General features: G+C 52.5%; 1 protein-coding gene across 2 annotated transcripts in view; it reads right to left on the bottom strand.

Annotated features, from left to right (window-relative positions):
- The window catches only part of STX1A (syntaxin 1A), a 68,983-nt gene that overhangs the window by 29,042 nt on the left and 15,811 nt on the right, over positions 1–24,130 (bottom strand). For both annotated transcript variants that reach the window (XM_030462744.1, XM_030462745.1), the window contains exon 3: positions 23,776–23,875. In XM_030462744.1, coding sequence (XP_030318604.1) covers positions 23,776–23,875 — 100 coding nt within the window. The remainder of the gene's footprint in view (positions 1–23,775; positions 23,876–24,130) is intronic.

Raw genomic sequence — 24,130 nt, 5'->3', positions numbered from 1 at the left:
CTGATCCCCTCCCAGGCCAGGGACTCATCCTGTGCTGAGCATGGTGCCTCAGCCATGCTCTCTGTTCCCCTCACACCACAGCCCCTGCCACTTTTATTCCTGGGTTGGGTACAGCACTTGTGTACCTGACCCTTTCCTAGGTGGCTGGCACTGCACACAACTCCAGCTGCATCAGACTGACTCCAGAAAACAAAAATAATTCAAGAATTTAACCTCTCCAAAGACCACCCCAGGCCTCATCAGACACCGCTCTGCAGGACCACACAATCACACAGGCCACAAACCTACACCAGGACCCTGCTCAGACATCCCCACTGGACCAGTCTCCCAGGGCAGGGTGATGCTGGGAGCAGGGGGCTCCCACAGGGAAGGTCCCACAGCTCCACCAGTGCGTGATCCCCACTTCTGCATGACCCACCAGGGGCCCTGCAGTTATTCATCCCAGGACACATCATGGCTTCTGCCAACCACAGATGTACCCCAAATGCCAAAAATAAATTGTTCAGGATGAAAGAGCAGCTCCCAGCTGGAGAGTCAGTGCCAGCGAGGGGTCCTGTCCCCTGAGCAGACCAAAGAGAGAGGGTCCCCAGGGGGCAGGAAGGTCACAGGTGATGCAGGTGACATTCAGTGACCCCATTTGGACAAAGAGAACATGAGCTTTGTGCAGACAGGCAGCCAGCCAGGGAATTGTGGAAAGGTTATTTTTAGAGTTGCCCATTTCCACGCTAAAGAGCAAGTATTACCTCTAATTGGAAAGAAAACTTTTTCTAGCACTTTTTCTAGTGGAAAAAAATTGACCTGCAGAAGTCCTACCACCCAAAGCTTCAGCAGCAAGAGAGAGCCCATGTCATGGCTATTCAGCACCCAAAACATCATGTGTGAAGTAAAGCCCCAGAAAGCACCCACCAAAGAGCTCAGACACCTCTGCTGCCCAGTCCAACCACAGCTTCTCTGGGCAGCCTGGGTCAGGCTCTCACCACCTTCAGCATAAAACATTTCCTACTTATCTCCAACTCAAACTTTTCTTCAGGCCAGGGATGGTGCTGGCACTGCCTGCCAGCTCTGAGCTGCCTGGTGGAGACCATCCCAGGCAAAGCTCTTTATCCCTCACTTTGGGAACTGCCTTCATTCACTGAGGTTGGGCTCACCCAGGACCAGGACCAGGTCAAGCAGGTGGGAAGGACAAGCCCAGTCTGTCCATCATCTTCAGACATAAATTGAGTCATCCCTGTGCCTGCACATCAGACACTGGGGCTCTGCCCTCTCCCAGCATCCCCACCTCACTAGGGACCTCTTTTTGTTTGTATTTTAATTTACAGAAATCAAGAATCAACCTCTTGTCACTCTCCTGTCACCTGCCTGTAACCCTCCTGTCACCCTCTGCCTGTCCCTCAGCACTCATTAACTCCCTGCAGAGAAGTCGCTGCCCTTGATGGAGGAGGGATCAGGGAATCCCAAAAGGAAGGAGCTGGCTGGGAGAATCCATGCTCAGAGCCCCTCCAGACCTCCCTCTGAGCAGGGGCTTGGCCGGGGTGCAGACAGGAAGGGGGTGAGGGTGCAGACAGGAGCTGAGCCCTGGCACTGCTCAGCTCAGCACTTGGATGCTTTCCCAGGAGGTGTCTGTGCTGCCTGCACAGAAAAAGGAAAGGGAAGGGAAAAAAGGGGAAGGGAAAAAAGGGAAGAGGGAAGGGAAAAGGGAAAAGGGAAGGGAAAAGGGAAGAGGGAAGGGAAAAGGGAAGAGGGAAGGGAAAAGGGAAGAGGGAAAGGAAGGGAAGGGAAGGGAAGGGAAGGGAAGGGAAGGGAAGGGAAGGGAAGGGAAGGGAAGGGAAGGGAAGGGAAGGGAAGGGAAGGGAAGGGAAGGGAAGGGAAGGGAAGGGAAGGGAAGGGAAGGGAAGGGAAGGGAAGGAAAGGAAAGGGAAGGGAAGGGAAGGGAAGGGAAGGGAAGGGAAGGGAAGGGAAGGGAAGGGAAGGGAAGGAAAGGAAAGGAAAGGAAAGGAAAGGAAAGGAAAGGAAGGAAAGGAAAGGAAAAGGAAAGGAAAGGAAAGGAAAGGAAAGGAAGGAAAGGAAAGGAAGGAAAGGAAAGGAAAGGAAAGGAAAGGAAAGGAAAGGAAAGGAAAGGAAAGGAAAGGAAAGGAAAGGAAAGGAAAGGAAAGGGAAAGGAAAGGAAAAGGAAAGGAAAAGGAAAAGGAAAAGGAAAGGAAAAGCTGTGAATCTTTGGGATTCCTGCAGCATGTAGAAGCTGAAGGGCAGGCACAGCTGTATGGATGCATCACACCCATGTCACCAAGCCAGACACAGGGACAGATGATGAAAGATTTAGAGTCAGATTGGGGAAAAAATGACAAATGAGTCCCAGGCAGGGGTTGCTTCAAGGTCAAGTTCAATTCAGTATTTTCATTAAGAGTTTGCAGGCTGGAGGAAAATCCACTCAGTGGCTGATAGAGGTGGCACAGAAGAGCTGTGCTTGCTTCACCCATCTGATTTAAAGGCACACTTGATTAATGACAAAACCAGGCTTAAAATCAATTACAGAGATACTGAAAAAGGACAAATCTCAGCTGGTTCCCATGGAGAACAATAATCTAAGGGCCAAACATAACTCCAGGACCTTGTATCAAGTCACAGGCTGGGAGGAGGTTACAGGAGAGAAAGGCAGAAGCTGATGGCAGGATGATACCTGCAGGAACCAAGGTGTTTTTATTTCTTGGGAAACAGCAAATCTGAGCAGGGCTCAGGCAGACTGTCTGCTCCTCAAGCTTAACACAGCACTATGCTGAGGTCAGTGGAGACAGAAAGGAGCTTTGATCCCACTCCAAGCATCACTATATCCCAACAGAGTTTCCATATTTCCCAGGTGAGGATGTACCAAGAGAAAAACAAGTGTCACAGAGGCTGAAGAGAAGGATTTAACACAAGGGAGGTCTGGAGATGCCTTCTGGACCTGGCTGCTGCATGTGGGTGTTGGCAGTAAAAAAGCTGTCCCTGTACACAGCACTCTGAGCATTGCCTCATCTCAGCAGAAGATCCCAGTTTTCTGGAAGCAGTCAGTATCCATCAGCACTTGACTTGCCTGCTTCCTGCAGCCTGGGGATAGCTCATGCCCTGTCCAGTCTCCTCCTTCTGGGGTCCATGATTTCCCACACCAGCCCGTGCTGGGATGGGGACTGACATCAGATACTGCAGGGCAGAAGTGACACCTGTGAGCAGTGGTCAGGGAGGGACAGGCTCTCCTTGGCCCCATTTCAGTCACTAATAATGGTCTCCAAACTCCTGAAGCCACCAGGCATCACTGACAGTGCCCACTTGATAATGACAATCTGTGTCCTCAAGAAGTCTTCTCCTATCCAAAGCTCAGATGTTCAGGGCCAAAGAACCAAATCTGCACTTGAGGTGTTAGGAATTTCCACCAACTGGGACCCCATCTCCTTCAGGGAGGAGGCAGCACCCAACCAACTCTTTTATAATGGGAGGATTTCAGTCTTTCCTGCTTTTGACCTCCTGCAGTCTCCCCAGGTGGAGCCATTCCCATTTTCTCCATCTCCACCAGTCCCCAGCTGTGTGTTCAGAGCAGGGCTGGAGACAGCTGTGCTGGGGAAGCCTTTCAGCAGCAAAGCACAAGACTCATCCCTTCAGTGGGTCTCAGAGCTTCCCTGCTGGGAGAGGAGGAGCTGAGAGCATCCTTACAGCTCCTAAGGGATGGGGACAACATGGGAATGAAGCTCTGCTGGCACGTGCTGAGGACTTCTTTTAAACAGTGGGGGTTTTTTTCATGCAAAACTGAACAAGGAGACAAGCAAAAAAGGATGGTGGTGTGGGTTTAGATATTGCTTCACTCTGTGTCCTTCCAAAGTGGCTGGAAAGCTCCCCAGCAGAAAAGGACCTGGGGGTGATGCTGGACAACATGAGGCAGCCACCAGCATCCTGGCTTCTTCCAGGAATGGAGCAGGGCAGGGATTGCACCTCTGTACCCAGGACTGCTGAGGCTGTACCTCCAGTGCTGGGTTCTGCTCTGAACCCCCACTACAAGCAGGACAATGAGGGGCTGGGATGTGTCCAGGGAAGAGCAACCAAGCTGGGGTAGGGTATGGGGAACAAAAATATGAGGAGAGGCTGAGGGAACTGGGAATTTAGCTTGGAAAAGAGGAAGCTGAGGAGAGACCTCATTGCCCTCTGCAACTCCCTGCAAGGAGGTTGTACAGAGGTGGGTGGTGGGCTCTTCCCTCAAGAGAATAATGACAGGACCAGAGGAAATGGTCTGAAATTGCAGCAGGGGAGCTTCAGATTAGATATTAGGAAGAATTTCCTTACTGAAAGAGTGGCCAGGTACTGGCACAGAGGGGGGGAGGTTGTACCACCATCCCTGGAGGTGTTTAAGAATGGTGTAGATGCTCTAGTGACTGAGATTGTAGGGAGTTTGTTGTGGGGTGGGGTTTGGGTTTGGTTTTTTTTGGTTGGTTGGTTGGGTTTGGTTTGGTTTGGCTTTTTTTGGTTTGTTTTTTTTTTGGCTTGTTGAGTGTGTGAATGGTTGGACTTGGTGATCTCAGAGGTCCTTTACAACCATGACTGTTCTTTGATTCCACAGCTAAATCCTGAGAGAAGCCCCCACTGACACAGCTCCACCACTGCAGAAGTGGAACCACTAAGAAGGATCTTCTTAAAACTCAGAGAAAAATAATGTGGGTGATGTTCTGCTTATGTTCTTCAAATCACTTTCCCACCAGGCTGCCTTCCCGTGGCACCAAAAGCTATTAAAATCCCTCACAGCATTCTCAAGGCATGGAATTATCTTCCAGATTGGGAGCTCGAGATTCCTTTTGGCCATGGTGAGATATATAATCCACACATGGTGCCATTACCCACTCTAAGCACTGTCTCTGCAAGGATCCAGATGGATGCCAAGAATAAGGCACTTCTTTTAGCTGTAGCATTTTTAAGAGACATTAACATGCCTTGCATAAAAGTGTCCTAATTTCTGACTTGGGCTGAACATGCATGAGTCACTTCAGCTGTGTTCTTCTAAAAACCCAAGCACGTCCAGGAAAATCCCAACTTTTTGCTCATATACCAAACCTGCTCAGCAAAAAAAGGGCACAATAAAGGCATGTACACGCTGGTTTTTGTCTTCATGATACAAAATCTTTAAATTCTCCTTGTCCAGGATGAGAGAATTTACTTTATCCTGAATAAAAAGTTTCACCTTGTCCTGGATAAGACTCTTCTTGGTCCTTATTGATGTAACGTGGTACCCAGAGTACCAGGCAACCCCCTAAGCCAACACCAACAGAAGCAACAGAAAGCTCAAAACTCAAGAACAGAAATGCTTCCCCAGGTGAAACCCTTTCCAAGAAAAGGCACAACGGTCTCTGGACCATTTTCCATCTCACTTTTGGGCTGCCCAGCTCCTCTCACTGCTGAAGAAGCTGTACAAGCATCATATCCCCAGAGATCTGCCTCCCACTGACACAGCCTCTCCAGGCACTGCCACCAGCCTGGGGAGAGCAGCCAGGGCTCCATCTCCTCTGTCCCCCTCTCATAAATAAGACAGGAGCTGTCCTTCCCTTCACATGCAGAATTACTTTAGATTTACAGGTCAAAATGTGAGCAGCTGAGGGCCTCTCTCAGCCATGGCAAGGGATGATGGATGGGTTCACTCTTCAATGGAAAAAATGTTACCACACACGACAGCTTTGCAAACAGTGCTGCTCAGCTTCAGATGCCCCCACACATCCTGTCATCTCCCAGCACCAACACAGGAGACCCTGTGCTCAGGAGGGCCTTGCCCCCAGAACCCTGGGAATTGGCACAAGGTCTGAATTGTCTTTCATCAAGAAACAGGAGGTGGGGTGACAAGAAGCACCACAGAGACTCCAGGGCTCCTTCCAAGCTGAGGTGCAACAGGGAAGACTTTCCTCACCACACAATAAGGCTTTACCACCTGCTTTTGGAGCATCTGGCTCTCCCTCCTGTTCCCCTACAGAAAGAGGCTCCCTTTGGAGTCCCAATATTTTCTCAAAACCTACTCACTAGGCAAAAAAAACAAAACAAAACAAAAAAAACAACATTAAAAACAAAAACAAAAAACAACCCAAAAAACAAGAAAGGGAAGAGGTGGTGGAGGTCCCACTGGCTGTGGTTTCTCCCCAGGAGCTTTGGCTGGCTTAGAGAACTTGGTAACTTCAGTCTCATTTCTTCAAAGAAAAACCTGGGCACAGCAGCACACTGCAAGGGTGCTCCCACAACCAAAGGGAGGATAGAAAAAACCTGCTTTTGACCCAGAAACATATTAAGAGAAACATGTGGTTTTCTACCCCCTGATGAACTGCAGTAACCACAGCAAGGAGCTGCACTGTCTTCCCAGCTTTGCTGCTTTGCTCCAGAGAAATGCTAATGCAGACTGAGCTGCCCAGGCTGCTCTCAGGGCTGCAGAGACTCCTCAGGGCTCAGCTCCTTCTTAGACCCAGGTGCTCTTCCTCTGAGGCTGAGGTCCTCTTTCTGCTGAGCCTTTTCATGATTACATCTTACAGGGTGGCACTTAATTTAAGAGATTAAAGATCGATAATTGTTGATGTGGACATTAATAACTGAAGATAGAAAGGGTGAACTTGAAGCCCTTCACCACAACCTGCCCAGCTGTAATAGCCCAACTGTTTAGTGTAACTTCTGAAATATTGATGCAGCTCTAAACCTCTTCATGTTGCTGTAAAAAGCCAAACAACACTCAAAGCATCGACCAGATGCGTGGAGCAAGTGATGGTTTCACATCATGGCACTAGAGTAAGGCTGGAACTGACACAGGCTGGAGTCCACACATCAGGATTGGATTCTTGTCCTCAGAAACTTATCCCAGGACCTGTTCCCTTTGTGGCTCTGGTTAAAAGGACAGAGGAAGAAGTTTCAGCACTTGTACCCACTGGAGCAGAGAGGGAAAGGCTTCCAGAAGGCTCAGGACAAGGAGGTGGAGGCTATGAGAACACCAAGAAAGAAGCCTTTGGGTTGTAGGACACAGCACACACACATCTCACACCCAAAAAGCTGCTTGGAGATATATTTCCATCAAGCCAGGCTAAAACAATACCAATTCTCTAACCTGACCTGTCTGGGATGGTACCAGACACTGCCACAGGGCAGGTGCTCTGCATGGGGATAGTGCCATGCTCAGCAGTGTTTGCCAACAACTCCCCAAAATTCTGCTGCACAGCATCCACTATGGGACAACTTTTAGATTCTGGCTCCCCCAGCCCATGGGGGCTTCACTAGTCAGGTCTGGGCAGCAGCTGCTATAGGGTATGAGGAGGGCAGGGCCCCTCCTGATGGCTCCCAGCTTCCAGCTCTGACTGAGGGGAGGGGAGGTGAAGAAAGCAGAATGGCTCTCAGGACACCCAGACACATACAAAGCCTTCCATGAGCAGGCTACACGTGCACCTGCACAAACAGGGAGCACCCAGGTCTCACCACAGGGACAGAACCCCAAAGCTTTTGTCTAGGGCCAGGAGTGAGTCTGGTGCAGAGATCCCTTGCTGCAAGGTGGACTCATGGTAGTTAACAAATAACTGGAACTTTCACTCATCCTGCACTCCTCCTTGCAGCCTTCTCCTTGTCCAGGATGAGAGATTTTACTTTATCCTGAATAAAAAGTTTCACCTTGTCCTGGGTAAGACTCTTCTTGGTCCTTATTGATGTAACATGGTACCCAGAGTACCAGGCAACCCCCTAAGCCAACACCAACAGAAGCAACAGAAAGCTCAAAACTGAAGAACAGAGATGCTTCCCCAGGTGATACCTTTCCAAGAAAAGGCACAACGGTCTCTGGACCATTTTCCATCTCACTTTTGGGCTGCCCAGCTCCTCTCACTGCTGAAGAAGCTGTACAAGCATCATGTCCCCAGAGATCTGCCTCTCACTGACACAGCCTCTCCAGGCACTGCCACCAGCCTGGGGACAGCAGCCAGGGCTCCATCTCCTCTGTCCCCCTCTCATAAATAAGACAGGAGCTGTCCTTCCCTTCACATGCAGAATTATTTTAGATTTACAGGTCAAAATGTGAGCAGCTGAGGGCCTCTCTCAGCCATGGCAAGGGATGATGGATGGGTTCACTCTTCTCATTAAAAGTGCACAAGAAGTGGTTTGCAAAGGGCTGGAGGCTGCTAATAAATAATATCTGCACAAGATGCTCCTCAGCTGGGTGCACATCAGTATTTACAGATCAGAGGCCAAGTTCTGAACTCTTGGATTCTACACCAGTTGATTAATTATTTACCTCACAGCTGATTAATCACCCATTAACTCTTTGTGGGCTCTTCTACCAGTGGGGTGCACTCATGGAGTGACTCAATAAATGCTGCTAACACCTACAGCTTCATACAGTTAAGAAGAAAAATCTTCTGTGGGAGAACCCCAAGCCAGAAATCAGAGGATGCCACATCCCAGCTGCATTTTATCTTATTTCCATGACAATTATTTGGCCTTGCCTCGTCCTCCATTATCCCCTACATGTGCTCACCACCGAATGCTTCTCCAGGCAGCACTTCTTTTCACTTGCAACCAAAGCAGCTATTTTATTTGTATTTTTGCTAATAATCTGATAACTTGATTAGGAAAATAAAGTTCTGCTCCACTTCTGTGGGGTCTGGAAACTCAGTAACAGTGCTGGGAAATTGCAAGAAGCTTAAATACTGGCCCTGCTGGCACTAAAAGGAAGCTCAAGATTTATGCTGTCTCTCTGTCCTCTCTCCAGAGGACCCACAGGCAGGGTTGATGGGCAGATCCCCATGGCCACAGAAGGAGAAATGCCACCCCAAGGCATCAGGGCTGTCAACACATGCTCTCCTCCAAAAGCCATCAATCCCAGCACCCAGCTGCAGCCTCTGCAGCCATCCTGCCTGAAACAGCAGGAATTTTTCCCATTTCTCCAATGCAGTGAAATCGAGAGGCCTCCTAAAATCCAAAGGTCTAGGGCATTTCTGCTGTGATGTTGAAGCTTGTCACAGCTTTGCATGTGAAGTATCTGTATCTGCCATCAATGCACCAGTTCTGCTGTTGGACTGCTGGTGTCTTTTGTTAGACAAGCTTGCTTTCTTGCTTAATTTGAGGCTGTAACTCAACAGATTTCCTGGATGGTGGCGGTGCCACAAGAGGAAAAGTCCTCCAGTAACCCTGCACCAAGATCTTCCAGCCCCTTTGGTGCTCATGTTTTGTCATCACTTGTGCACATGAGTCCAGACCCCCTTGCACAACACTCCCCTGCCCACACACCACCACCTCAATCCCACCCCATGAATGGGGAGCTCAGACTGGGATTCAAAAAGGGAGTTTGGTGTCCAGCATGTGGCTGATGAGTCCCCTCATTTGAGGCCATAGAATCACAGAATGGTTTGGGCCATCCAGCCCAACCCCTGCAGTGAGCAGGGACACCTTCAACCACATCAGGGTGCTCACAGCCCCATCCGTCCTCACCTGGAATGTTTCCTGGGATGGGGCTTTCCCACCTCTCCAGGCAACCTGTGCCAGTGGATCACCAGGTCCTTGCCTGGCTGCACTCTGGTGTGGCACAGCTGCCACGTGGGGCTCAGTCCCAGCCCCCTCACTGCCTGTCCAGTGCCCAAAACACTCATTTCAGGGTCCCCTGAGCAGTGGGAGGCAGGGACTGGGCATCTGCTCATCGGCATCTCAGCAGGCTTAGTTCTGGGGAAACTCAAGGTCCAACTCCTAATGCTGAGCTTGTAAGAAATAGAGCTAAAAGGGACAGGGATGTGACATGGCTGTCATGGATGTCACAGGGATGTCATGGCTGACCACGGGATGTTATGGATGTCACATCACATGGCTGTGGCATGTCACAACATTCCCATCAGGTGCAGCTCCTTGAAGAGAAGCCCTGGGTGGGATGACACCTGGGACCCACACAACTTTTTTTTTCTCATGTGGATGCTGCTCTGCTCACCTCAACATTTTCCATCCCAAATGTGGCTCTCATCACCCCCTGATCTTCTGGAGCACTTCTCCCCCTCTCCTGGGGGCACAACCACCATTGGTAACAAGTTCCTAAAATGTACCCCACATCCTCACTGAATAACCAGCACCACCACCCTGCCCAGGAAATGGGGCATCCAGCCAAGAGCTCCAGCACCTCCCAGACTCCAATGGGGAACTCTGGACTTCAGGGTAAGCCCAAGTGTCTGTGAGTGCCACCCACTGGATCTCCATCCCTGGAAATCTTCAAGGTCAGAATGGATGGGACTTTGGCAACTTGGCTCCATGGCAGGAGGGTTGGACTGGATGATCTAGGCTGGTGAAGGGATCCAGCACAAGACCTATGAGGAAGGGCTGAGGGAGCTGGGGGTGTTGAGGCTGGAGAAGAGGAGGCTCAGGGGAGACCTCATCACTCTCTGCAACTCCCTGAAAGGAGGTTGGAGCCAGGGGCGGGTTGGGCTCTTTTCCCAGGCAACTCTCAGCAAGACAAGAGGGCAGGGTCTCAAGTTGTGCCAGGGGAGGTTTAGGTTAGAGATGAGAAAGAATTTCTTTCTGGAGAGGGTGATCAGGCATTGGAATGGGCTGCCCAGGGAAGTAGTGGATTCTCCGTGTCTGGAGATATTTCCAAAGAGCCTGGATGTGGCACTGAGTGCCATGGGCTGGGAACCACGGGGTGGGGGACCAAGGGTTGGACTTGATGCTCTCTGAGGTCCCTTCCAACCCAGCCAATTCTATGATTCTATCTTTGAAGTTCCTTCCCAAGTCCAACCATGCTGGGAGGCTGTGGTTCTGTGAGGAAAACCAAGATGCTGCAGCCTGGAGTGAGAGGCCGATCAAGGGAGGATCTGTGCCCACATGGAACACAGAGGGAACCATCCAGCTCCATCCAGGGGATAACCCTGCATGCACCACACCAAGGAGGTGTGGGAGGCACAGGGAGCAGTGGGGAAGCCTGACCTCCAAGAAGTCATCAAGAAAAAACTCACCAGAAAAAATAAACCAGTTCCAGGAGGTTACTCGTCCCTTTAGCCACAATACGGGATACCAAGTTCTGGTGCTCACTGGCAGAGAGGTGCCCAGAGGGAAGGATCTGCCAACTGAGACCTGGACCAAAGCCCGCACCAGCAAGAGCAAAATAGATAAAATGGAGTGAAAGCCCCTAAAAAAAGAAAACCCTCCCAGGCTGAGAGGCTGGGCAGAGGAAAGGAGCAGGCAAGATTTCTCTTATCTCTGGCTTCCCAGAGATGACCAGAAAGCCACTGTCACTAACACTGTGCTGGGGTTGCTATGGGGTGACAGATTAGCAGCTCACACCCTTGTCCCTACCAGCAAGCATCAGCAAATGTCACACGTTCAGGCTGCTGAGTCTGGACCATCAACCCCAAACCCATTCCTAACCTCTCAGACACAAGCTGAGATGTGTGACAACACCTCTGCAGCCCACATGTCAGCATCTCACCATCTCCAGAGGACACTGCTCCCAACATGACCCACCATCCCCAACAAGAAGGGAACTGGAGGGAATCAGTGACACGACAAGTCCCTGCAAGGACAGCCCAGCAGCCTCCTGATGGCAGTAAATGCCTCCAGGAGCATCACACAGACAGTGCCAGGTGTGAAAAAACAATTCAGCAGCACCACATCCCATGAAACCATCCCCAGACCAGCACATCCCCATCGGGGACAGCTCTACAGGACCAAGCATGTCAATGAGTGACAAAGTGTCAAGGGGACAGCCCCACCAGTCTCACCTCTGCCTCTCCCTGGGCTCACAGGGCTGCAGAGCATTTGCAGCCTGCAGTGGTGAGCACCCACTCACTCCAGGCAGGGGAAGAACCCAAGTGCCAGGTCAGCAGGGTTGGCTTCTCCTCCTGAATCACCTCCAGCTCAGCAGCAACTGTCCCAGGTTATGGCAGCACCTTCCCACCCCATATTTCACCTCCCAGTTGCTCAGCCCAACCACCTGTGATCCTACCTGGCTGTCCTGCACCTGGTGACAGAGGGAGGGAGGGAGCAGCCCTGAAGAGAAGGTCACGGGTGGGGGACAAGTGGGACATCAGCTGGCACTGGAGTCTGGCAGCCCAGAAAGCCAAGTGTGGGCCTGGGGTGGTCTTTGGAGAGGTTAAATTCTTGAATTATTTTTGTTTTCTGGAGTCAGTCTGATGCAGCTGGAGTTGTGTGCAGTGCCAGCCACCTAGGAAAGGGTCAGGTACACAAGTGCTGTACCCAACGCAGGAATAAAAGTGGCAGGGGCTGTGGTGTCAGGGGTAATGGAGAGCATGGCTGAGGCACCATGCTCAGCACAGGATGAGTCCCTGGCCTGGGAGGGGATCAGAGCTGACTTCCTGAAGGAGAGGAGGATAAAAAGGGAAGGATGGGTATAGAGCCAGAGGTCTAGGAAGAAAGTTACCAAGGAATGAGAAAACCTCATTCAGTTCAACCAGGCCAAGGGCAAGGTCCTGCACCTGAGCTGGGGCAATCCCCAGGACCAGCATGGATTGTGGGATGGATGGATGGATGGAGGGGTGGATGGAGGGAGGGAGGGAGGGAGAGAGGGAGGGAGGGAGGGAGGGAGGGAGGGAGGGAGGGAGGGAGGGAGGGAGGGAGGGAGGGAGGGAGAGCACCCTGTGGAGAAGGCCTGGGGGACACTGGTGGGTGACAAATGGGACATCAGGTGTCACTGTGGGCTGGCAGCCCAGAAAGCCAAGTGTCTCCTGTGCTGCCCCCAGCAGCATGGCCAGCAGGCCAAGGGAGGGGATGCTCCCCCTCTGCTCCACTCTCCTCACACCCCCTGGGGCACTGCCCCCAGCTCAGGGGTCCCCAGCACACACAGGGACCTGGTAGAGAGGTGCAGAGGAGGCACCAAAATGGTTTCAGGGCTGGGACACCTCTGCTCTGGAGAAAGGCTGAGAGAGTTGGGGTTGTGCAGCCTGGAGGAGACATCCCCAAAGCTGGCAGTGTTCCAGGCCAGGTTGGATGGGTCCAGCAGAAGGTGTCCCTGCCCTGGGTGATCTCTGAAGGCCCCTTCCAACCCAAACCAGTCTGGTGAGTCCCTGATTTTGTGAACTTTCAGACACAGCAGTATGGGGGTTACTTGGATGGCACCAGCAGCACAACAAACCCCCTGCTATGCAGGGTATGAGGCTGGATGACCAAGGCCCCGAGCTTGGCTGGCTCAGTGAGCAAGCCACTCATTCATTTTTAAACCTAAGAAAGTTGAGGTTTTATAAAGGTGCATTGGGCTCACATGGGAAGGTGTGGGCAATGGAAGGCCCATAGGTGTGGGCTCTGCTCAGCTGTCAGGAGCTGCACTTTTGCTGGGCACAGCCAGTGCCAGCCAGCTCCAAAACAGCCCTACTGCTGGTCAAAGCTGAGTTATAATGTATTTAAGAAAGGGTAAAACCCACTGTGCATCAGCAGCTGTGAGAAATGAGGATATGTGAGAACAAAAACTCTGCAGGCACCAAGGTCAGTGAAAAATGAGGGGGAGAAGGAGCTCGAGGCACCAGAGCAGAGATTCCCCTGCAGGCCCTGGTGAAGCTCATGGTGATGGAGACTGTCCCCCTGCATCCCAGGGAGGAGCTCAGCCTGGGGCAGGCAGCTGTGCCCTGCAGGAAGCTGTGATCCTCTGGAGAGCAGGTTTTCTCCTGTCTGCAGACAGAAGCTGGAACTGCAGCCCTGGCACCCAAAGCCATCACCCATCCAAAGCTCCCCAGATGTGCAAAACAACCACAGTCCCCACTCTTCACACCAAACCACCTTGAGCTAACAGCCTCAGCCTCACCATGCCTGAGATAAGCTGGTGAGGGGATCCACACCTACAGTGGGGGAAGAAGCCAGGGGACAGACTGCTCCTGGCACTGGAACATGAAGCCAACCCCACTATGGCCCATGGGGCTTCCTCTCACTCCTGCATTCCCCAAAACCTACAACTGGGGAGGGGGACACCTTGTGTGGCAACTCAAGGAGACAGCAAAGGAGCCTCATAAGGGGAAAGAGAAATAAAATAAAAAATAATAATAATTAATAATAATAATTAATAAATAAATAATAAAAAATTTTAAAAGAAATAAAACCCAAGCTTATCAAACAGCTCCTGGCCACCCCTAATGCCCAGCCTGGGAAATGGGAGGTCACAGCCACACTCAGTGATGTCCCATGGATGCCAGGGCTGGTGGAAACTTCTGGGGTGTCCATGCAGACTCTGTGGGAAGGCTGAGGAACCCCCTGCAGACACCTGCACAGGTGGGAGCAGCAGCTCCCAAGGCAGGAGGAACAGCCAGGATCTACCTGCAGGTGCTTCTGGAGCATCGATGATGTTGTTAAACATCCCCAGGACACCTCTGCCAGGGGAGTTGAGGAGCCTGTGCTGGCTCTGCCTGTATGGCTGGAGCTGGCAGCTGCCCCAGCAGTGACCATTTGGAATTGGCAGCTTCCAGGCACTTGCCAGGAGGCAGATCCCAACCCACAGCTCCCTGCAGAGCTCCTGGGAAATAGGCAGCAACACTTCCATGGAGATCCTCATCTGCCTGGATGGCAGGAAAATCACTGCTGCCAATTGCCCCATGATGCTCCTGCACACCTGGGATGCACAGCCTGGCACCCCCCAGGGTCTGCAGGCAGCAGATCCCAGGATGAACAAGCAGCAGATCCCAGGATCAGCAGGGAATAGCTCCCAGGATGAACAGGCAGCAGTTCCCAGGTGACCCTCAGACCACAGGGGCTGCTGTGATGTGTGGGCAGAGCTGGCAGCTCCATGCTGAAGGTGGGCAGTGTCATGAGGCAAAGAAATAGAGAGATTTGGGGGGGGGGGGGAGGTTTAGGGGTAAATAGATCTTTTCTGTGGTAGGTGAAGGGTAGAAGGGACCTTTCAAACTCATGTGGTCCAAGCCTCCTGTCACAAGCAGGGACATCTTCAGCCACATCAGGTTGCTCACACCCTGTACAACCTGATGTGGAATGTTTACAGGGATGGGACCCCCCCCCAGCTCACTGGGCAAGCTGGGCCAGGGTCTCACCACCTTCATTGTAAAGAATTTCTTCATAATCTCTAGAATAAGTCTCCCCTTTTCCAGTTTAAAACCAACACCCCTTGTCCTATCACTACAGCCCTGATACAACATTTGTGTCCCTCTTTCTTACAGGACCTCTGTAAGTACTGAAAGGCCACAGTCAGGTCTCCCTGGAGATGTGTCCAGCTCAGGTCACCAGTTCCGGCTATTTCCCAGCCTGACCCATTGAGACACTGGTGACTCTCTCCTGATGCAGTTTTAGGAGGGCCTCTGCTCTCCACTGATGATTGTCAGGGTTGGGACAGGCATCCCTTCCTTTTTCCAGCAGTGAGCCACCCACCACGACACCAAACCTGTCCCCTGGATGGGTGCTCCATGACTGTCAGGGCTCTGCTTCCCCCAGGATGGTCTTGGAACTGGTCCCAGCAGTGTCCAATCTGCTCTGCCTGGGTTCCTCAGCCCTTTGGTCACTCTCCCAGTTTCTCCTTAATGTCTTTTGGTGCAGATTGTTCCCAAACTCTGGACAGCCAAGCTCCACTTGCTTTAGAGGACAACACAGCAGATCCAGGGACTCCCCTTTTTCAACACACAGTATTGCTCAGGCTGGAAAAGACCTTGAAGATCATTGAGTCCAGCCTTGTCCTAACCCTACTGCCCTCTTCCCCATGACCACCACTAAACCATAGCCTCAGGCACCACATGAAGGCAATTTTCAAACACATTCAGGGATGGAGACTCAGCCACCTCCTTGGGGAGCCTCTTCCAGTGCTTAACAACCCTTTCTGTAAAGAAGTTTCTCCTGATATTCAAACTAAATCTCTCTTGACACCACTTGAAGCCATTTCCCCTTGTCCTGTCATGTGTCACCGGTGAGAAGAGACCAACCCCACTCTCCCTACAACCTCCTCTCAGGGATTTGTAATGATTGACGAAGCCCCCCCCTCATTCTATATTTTCCCACACTATACAGCCCTAAAACATGACCCAGTGGGTAAAAAATGCCACTTGTAGCAAATATCAGCCCTGTCTGGCAGAAAGTCTCCCATGTTTCATCCAGGGTCTCTGCTTCTCAGTATGTGAGCACCCATGTCCCCAGCACAGCCAAACCCTGCCAAGGACCTGTCCCACCTCCTCCAGACCCAGCCCACACGCTCTCCTTCCTGTGCTCCTGCTTTTCCACACCATAAAAGCTGCTTTCAGGGTCTTTCAGCACTCAGATTTCCTGCTCTGTCCGCCTCCTGCCTCCTTCCTCCCACTGCTTGCCTAAGATCTCCACTTTAATCAGCTCCTCCTTCCACACCAGCACACACAGCGTTCTGCCACGTGTGGGCAAGGCTGACCCACAGACACAAGCACAATTGCTATTTTCCCAGCTGCCTCACACCCAGTGGGTTTTTACCAGTAATTCCTCCTCCAGCTGTTTCCAGCAGATTCCAATTCACCACCCCTGACCTTTTCATTTCACGACAAATTAGCCAGAGCTTGGTGCAGCCATCCCTGGGAAAGCCCTTGTCACAGCAGGATCCCCAGGCAGGGGTGATGCTGGGGACCCCAGGAGGACAAAGGACCTCTGGCCACCCTTCTCCTGCCTGCACCTCTGCCTTGCTCTGCTCTGCCAGACCCAGCTCCCACATACCCAGGAATCACAAAGCCTTCCCGTGCCGCAGCGTGCCGCAGCGCTGGAGTCAGCCTGGGAAAGCAGGGGCTGTTTTATGGATTTATGGCTCGCTGGTCTCAGCCCTCCTAAACTCATTTCTGCAAATAAAGGATTATCCCCTGGTGTCACCACTGAGGCAGTGGGGATGCAGTGAGAGCAAACTGCAAGGTGTGCAGGGGTGGGTTGGGATGAGGGTGCTGGAGAGCATCCAGCCCAGGGGCTCCTGCCTGCACCCCAGAGCCTGCAGTGTCCCAGAGGAGGGGGGACACTGCTGGGTGCCATGGCTGCTGGTACAGCAGAGCTCCAAAGAGTGGCTGAGCTGCAAGAGCCACGTGCAAGCCAGAGTCACAACAAGCTGTGACTCCCTGACCTTGCTGTTTCCTTTTCCCAGCGCTCCCTGGAGCTGCTCCTCACTTTCTGCTCTTTCACCCTTGGGCCTTCAAGCCCTCCTTGCCTCCTTCCCCACCAATTTCCATGCCAGGTGTAGCACGGATGGGGAGGGGATCACAGGTGCTGGAAGTAGATGTGAGAAACCCACCCAGAGGCCAGAGACAAAAAATCAAGCAGCACCCAAGAGCAACACCACAACACGTGTCCCCAGCACCCCATAACACAGAGAGAGAGAAGTCTCTCCCCTGTTCTCTTTCCCCTTCTGGGAAAGGAGAGGGGTTAATGGAGAGCATCTGTCACTCCCTTAATTGCCAGCACATTGTTAAACCTCAGCAACCAACTGCTCAGAATGCAGCAGGGAGAGACAAGAAGAGGCATCAGCTACCCTGCTAGGCAAGGAGGCACTGAGTACAGCCCCACATCCCTCTCCTTTTCCATAGAATGGTTTGGGTTGGAAGGGACCTTATAGATGATCTATCTCCAACCTCTGCCTGCCATGGGCAGGGACACCTCCCACAGCCCAGGGTGCTCCAAGCCCCATCCAACCTTCAACACTGCCAGGGATGGGGCAGCCACAGCTTCTCTGGGAAACCTGGGACAGGGGCTCAGCACCCTCACACCAATAATTTCTTCCTAATCTCTCATCTCAATCTCCTGTTTCCCAGTTTAAAGCCTCTCCCCCCCTCATCCCATCCCTCCAGGCCCTTGTCCCAAGTCCCTCCCCAGCTTTCCTGGAGCCCCTTCAGGCACTGGAAGGTGCCCTAAGGTCTCCCCATTGCAGCCTTCTCTTCTCCAGGCTGAACCACCCCAATTCTCAGCCTGGATTTGTGCTCCTTTTTCCTCCTTCACACAGCTGGCAGGACCAGCAGCACTGCTCCTCTGGGCTCACCCCCCCACCTGGACCCCAACCATGGCCCAAGGACCCCCACCAGGGGAGGAAACACAGAGTGAAGAGTGGGGCCAAATCCATACCCAGACAAGAGAAACCACTGGAGAAAGACAAGAGGGTGGAAGGTGCAGTGGGCTTTGGCCAGCCCCACATCCCCTCACCCCCAGGGCTCTTTGCCTCCTCCTCTTTTGCCACCATCACAGCCAGGGCAGAGGTGATGGGACTGCTCCTGCTGCAAGACACAGAAAGCCCAAGAGCCAAGGAGCTCCCCTGCACAGTACGAGAAGTAAGGAGAGAGAGGCTCTGCTCCAAAAGTCACTGCTGCATTGCCCAAAGGAGATACCACTACCTTGTGGCAGTGACAACACATCTTCCAGAAGTGTCACTAACTGCTTGGTCTAAATTAAGCCCAAAATAATTACAGAGCAGCTGATTTTTACTCTTTTTTTTTTATCTCTCTGTGTTGCCATGAATCAGACTCCAGTTAATTGCTATTTACTCTGCCTTCACTTTCAGCCATGGATCCCCCAGCACTGCTGGAGATGTCAGAGCAGACAAGAGGTGCTGGTGCTGAGGGGGTCAGAGGGTGCTGGGTGTAAGAGGGAATCTCACTTGGACTGACACATGGCACGTGTTAGGGGACAGGAAAGGGGACACAAAAGGAAAAGCCTGTCAGGGTTTGGCACTGAAACCAATGCCAGATGCTCTGTTCATCCCTCTCCCTCCCAGAAGGGAAAGGGAGTAAGGGAGAGAGATGGGATGGGAACTAAAACACACAGCTTTAATGAAACAGTAATGATGGAAGAGAAAATAATGGAATATGTGCAAATGTATACAAACAGACACAACCCCACTGTTTGTGCTCCTCCCAGTAACAGCACTGAGGCTGCTGGGCAGCCCTGGGAAGGTCCAAGTTATGCTCCTGGGCTCAGCAGCAGATGGCAGCTGGATGGAGGGATGCACAGATCAGGATCAAAAGCAGAAACATGGACTGGGCAAGGTGCTGGGCTGGTCTAGGGCTGGGGAGAGGCAATTTGTCATCTTGTTCTCCAGCACCACTGGGGACACACCAGGGAGGGCAGGGCTGTCCACAGCTCCACATCCTGATGCAGAGCTGAGCCCTGTCACACATCTCTGTCACACAGAGATGCCACCAGGACCTGACACGCCTCACTCTGCAGTGAGTCCCCCCCAGACAGAACCCAACTTCCATGGCAGTAGCAACATGACAAGGGAAGGGCAATCCAGTCAGGAAAGCACAAGGAATGCTGACCAGCAGCCAGGGCCCCCAGAATCCTTGTGGCCTCACACCCCAGTAGAAGCCCAGCCCTTCAAACAGAGAGGTGGGGCAGGTGATGGGGACAGGGCAGTCAGGGAGAGCACAAAGCCCTGCAAAACAACAGAGCTGCTGTGCAGACCCAATAGGGTGAAGCCAGAAGGACAAACAGCTATTTAAGCTAAATATATTTGTTCTTGGGATGAAGTTGGTAAATGAATCGATGATAAATAGGCTCAGATTAGAAACGAGAGGGCTCTTGACCACAGGAGGTCAAATCCTAGAGCATCCCTTCTGTAAGAATTACCAGGAGAAGAAACACAACTCGTTCAAGATGGAGCTGGAGAAACACATGAAAAGGTGACAAAGAGAGACAGGACAGGGTGACCCAAGGCAGCCCCTGAGCACAGCCTGGCACTGCCACCATGACCACAGGCATCACCAGTGTGGTTCTGCTCAGGATGCCAAAGCCACATGAGGTGTTGGACCCACTCTGCAGGAGCTCCTGGACCTCAGTGGGCAGAAGAGGAACCTCCTGTCCCTCCATCAACCACCCCTCCAGCCTCTTCACCTCCCTCAGTCTGCCTGTGCCAGGCACTGCTGCAGGGCCACCCCTCACCATGGCTGCACCAAGCCTGGGGCGTGAGGCCACCCTCTGGTTACGGACCTGCCCAGAGGAGGAAGAGGAGCAGGAGGCAGGATACTGAGATGCCGAAGGCAGCTCCTCCCCACCATCCCTCGTGGTCTCCCACAAACACTGGTGCTGCACCTTCTGCTCCACTCTCCTCACCCCCCCTGGGGCACTGCCCCCAGCTCAGGGGTCCCCAGCACACACAGGGACCTGGTAGAGGGGTGCAGAGGAGGCACCAAAATGGTTTCAAGGCTGGGACACCTCTGCTCTGGAGAAAGGCTGAGAGAGTTGGGGTTGTGCAGCCTGGAGGAGAGAAGGTTCCTGGGACACCTTCCTGTGGCTGCTCAGTTCTTACAGAGGGAGAGAGACTTTTGGGCAGTGACAGGGCAAGGGACAATGTTTTAAACTGAATGAAGGTTGGATTAGGCTGGAGATAAGAAGAAACGTTTTACCATGGGGGTGGTGGATTCAGGGCATGCTCTAGTGGCCGAGATTGTACAGGTTTTGGGTTTATTTTTTTGCTTGTTGCATGTGTATGGTTGGACTCAATGGTCTCAGAGGTCCTATCCAACCACAACTATTTACTGATTCTGGGAAACCCTGTCCCAGGTTTCCCAGAGAAGCTGTGGCTGCCCCATCCCTGGCAGTGTTGAAGGCTGGATGGGGCTTGGAGCACCCTGGGCTGTGGGAGGTGTCCCTGGGCATGGCAGGGGGGTGGGACTGGATGAGCTTTAAGGTCCCTTCCAACCTGAACCAGTCTGGGATTCTATGGATATAGCCCCACAGTCACCCCAGGGAATCCCTCCCCATCCTGATGGAGCTGCAAGGTGCAGGCAGGTGCTGCCACCCTGCCAGCAGGATGATGAAGCCAGCCAGCTGCCCACCCACTGGGTGCCAAAATAAGCTCAGGCAGCAGCAGCAACACAGTTCCCAGAACAGTCTGTGCAGGCAGGAGAGGGATCAGTGGTTCTGTGCAACATGGATCCAGCCCAGCAGCTCCACTCCATGCCAGCAGGTGACTAAATCCAGGTCTCACATGGGCACCTGGACCACACCTTCTGCAGCAGCAGAGCACAGGCAGGAGAGCACCAAGGGTTTGCATCCACCTACACACACACCATCATTAAGGCTCCAGTTAGGATAATACCTGTGGAGTCTTTCTCTTCCATCAAGATAACCTGAAAAAACAGCAAGGAATTCAGCCAGAAACCCCTCCCTCCATTCAGGACTCCACCAATAACTCCAACCACTGTTTTTCCATGTTTCAAATGACCAGCTCAACCTGCCCTGACCTGTGAAGCCCACACTCCAAGGTCCTCCAGCTCCAGCAAGGAGTTTTAAGTGCTGCTTGTAACTCCTGATGGAGGAGCTGCCCCACAGCTCCATCACACACTGCCTGGTGCCTCCAGATGAGGAGAACTCTGTGCCTTTCTTCTGACACTCTGAAGGATGACTGACTCCACATCACTTGGCAGTGGAGATGTCACATGTTGAAGTGTTTAGAGATCACACAGAAATAACTGAGGTGCTGTTCCACAGGACCCCAAATACTCCTGCAAAGGGCATCATGCCTCGACAGTCATCCCAGGCAACATCCATTTGCCGTGTGAAAGGCAAACACACCAACACCAGCCTTTCACCACCTCCACTTCAGTGCCCTGTTGCTGCATTTCCCTCTCCTGCCTCACAGAATCCTCGCTTCATTTCCAAATTAATCTCAATCAATTCATCACCCTGGACTACATTTTGCATTAATTACCAGGTTGTCTGTCGACTCAGGAGGTGGGGTGCTGCCAGGTCTGGCTTCAGCCCCTGCCATTCCCTGAGTGTTGCCTTCACCCCCTAAAGCACAGGATCTGCCTGAGCTTAATTCCATCTTTGGTGGAGCTTCTGCCACGTGCCTTGCATTTCCCCTTCAGGAGCAGATGGAGATGGACTGATGCTGCTCTTGGTGCACTGGCTTGGTATTGAAGGTTGGATGGGGCTTGGAGCACCCTGGGCTGGTGGGAGGGGTCCCTGCCCAAGGCAGGGGGTGGCACTGGGTGATCTCTGAAGGTCCCTTCCAACCCTCTGTGATTCTGGGTGCCACTGAGCACCTGCTCAGCCCCACTGTATCACAAATCACATATTTCTACACAAGGTGTGGGCTCTTCTTTCACTGCCTAAACAGTTTTTGGCATTATAAACTGAATTTTCTACTTGTAAAACAAGAACCAGAAACACTTCCAGCTTCCTGGATGCTTCTGGAAGTCACGCCAAGGTCACAATGTTTTGGTTGCTTCCAGATCTGACTTTTAAATAGATGATGATGATGGTTTTAGGCCAGGAGTGCCCTTTGCAGGCTGTGCTGTGGCTCAGCCCTGAGTGGATACGGTGCCTCTGGATGAGCCCAAGAGCAAAGCAGTGACAGCTCCTCCCTGAGAACACCCAAACAGGAACTGCAAAATCTGACTCTGCAAACGCAGGCTAAAAGAGCCTGGAGGATGATTGAGCAACAGTCTGAGACACGTGAGGTCCTTTGAGAAAATCCCTCACTCCCAGGCTTGGCCAAGTGGATCCCAGCTGAGGAATAGCTGCCAGGAGATGGGAGCCTGAGAAAATTTCAGAAGGACCAGGTCCTTCCAGGCAATTAGCAACACCTCCTGGTTTGACACAGGGCTGGACAGAAGAAAATGTGTGCACAGACAACTTCCTGGGACCCCCAGAAATATTTCACAGTTGGATATGACCAGACATGGAATTGCACTGGGCTAGTGAAGAGAAGTGGACGGAAGGATGGAAGAAGGATGGTGGATGGCCAGACAGAGACCTGCTCCCAGCTTTCCAGCCCCCTAATCTGGATGGAAACACCTTTGCACAAGGGTCCCCACAGCCTGGAGGCCACACACAACATCCAGCTCCTCAGCAGGTACCCACTGGCCCACGAAGGCCACCCTGTTGCCAATGACAAGAGCCATCCTGAGCTGTCACCTCTGCAGCACCTGGGACCATCATCACTGATCTGCAGCCACCACATCAGCTCTGCCACCCCCACCAGCACAAGGGGGGTGAACAAAGCAGAACCCCCACAGGGTCCCACGGAAGGACAGGCTTGGAGCAGCATTCAAAAGAAATCTTTCAGTGTGGGGGTCCACCCAGGGAGCAGCCCCACTGATGAGCAGCCCCACTCCATCCTGTGCAGCTCAGCACCTCAGTCCCACCTGCTCCCCAGTGAGGGGTCTGCAGACAGCAAAGCTGGGAAGTCTCAGCTCTAAGGAAGCCCAGCAGACCCCAGCTGCGGACCCCACCATGGTGCTCAGCTCTCCAGTCCCCCTCCAGCCCTCCTGCCCACATCTGGGGACAGGGAAACTCATCACCTTCAGGTTTAACTCTGCCAAATCCTGCAGACCCCCAAACACTGTGAGCCCTCAGGTGCTCCCAGCCTTAACTTCTGTTCTTGATAACAAACCCCTTCTCAGGAACACAAGACTGTAAGGTCCAGAAGAGACAGGCTCTTTGGCCAGCCAGCAACAAAAATGTCCTTCAGGACAAGGAGGACACTGTGGGCTCAAGGAAGAGCTGCCCCATTTCTGCACCAAGCAGCAGCAACACTGCCCCAGCTCCACAGCTGCTGCCTCCCCCATGAACCTGCTCCAGGCAGTGTAGGGCAAGACAACGGCCAACCAGCATAAAACCATTTGTTCTTTTCAGCCTCCTCGTTGCCCACCCTTCAGGAACTGCTCCCAGTAGCATCACTGGACCCTCACCACCTCTTGAGGTCACAAACCCATCAGCCATCCCTCCATCTCCTTCCCAGGCAGGTCCTAGCCCTCCCTCACCCTGCCCAACACCCACCTCAGGTGGTCGTGGATTTTTGGCCACCTGAAGAGGACTTCAGCCTGACCGCATCCCCCCAGCAGCCTGGCCCAGCCTCCCCCCCGTGAGGACACCAGGAGATGCCAGAGCACTCACTCTCGTCAGGGTTGGGTGAAGCCAGAATGGCACTGTGCTTCCTTTTCACTTCCTCCACATTCTCAGAAATTTTATCGATGAACCCTCGAATTTCTTCCACCTGTGGAGATGGACAAGAGGAGAGGTCTGCTGTGAGAGGCCTGAGAGTTTGGAAAAGGGGAGGGGTTATAAGCCCTATCCCAAGGCAACCAGAATATGCCTGAACTACAGCAAACAACCCCCTGGATATTTTCTCACTGAATCCTCAAACTGTAGGACCACTGTAAAACCAGACCTTCCATACGACAGCAGCCAGCTTCACAGTCACACCTGGGCTTTATAAAAATTCTTGTATTGTTGTATATTTTTAATATAT

Source organism: Calypte anna, chromosome 19 (genome assembly GCF_003957555.1).
Source record: "Calypte anna isolate BGI_N300 chromosome 19, bCalAnn1_v1.p, whole genome shotgun sequence".
Lineage (NCBI taxonomy): Eukaryota > Metazoa > Chordata > Aves > Apodiformes > Trochilidae > Calypte > Calypte anna.
This window is presented reverse-complemented; position numbering and strand designations above follow the sequence as displayed.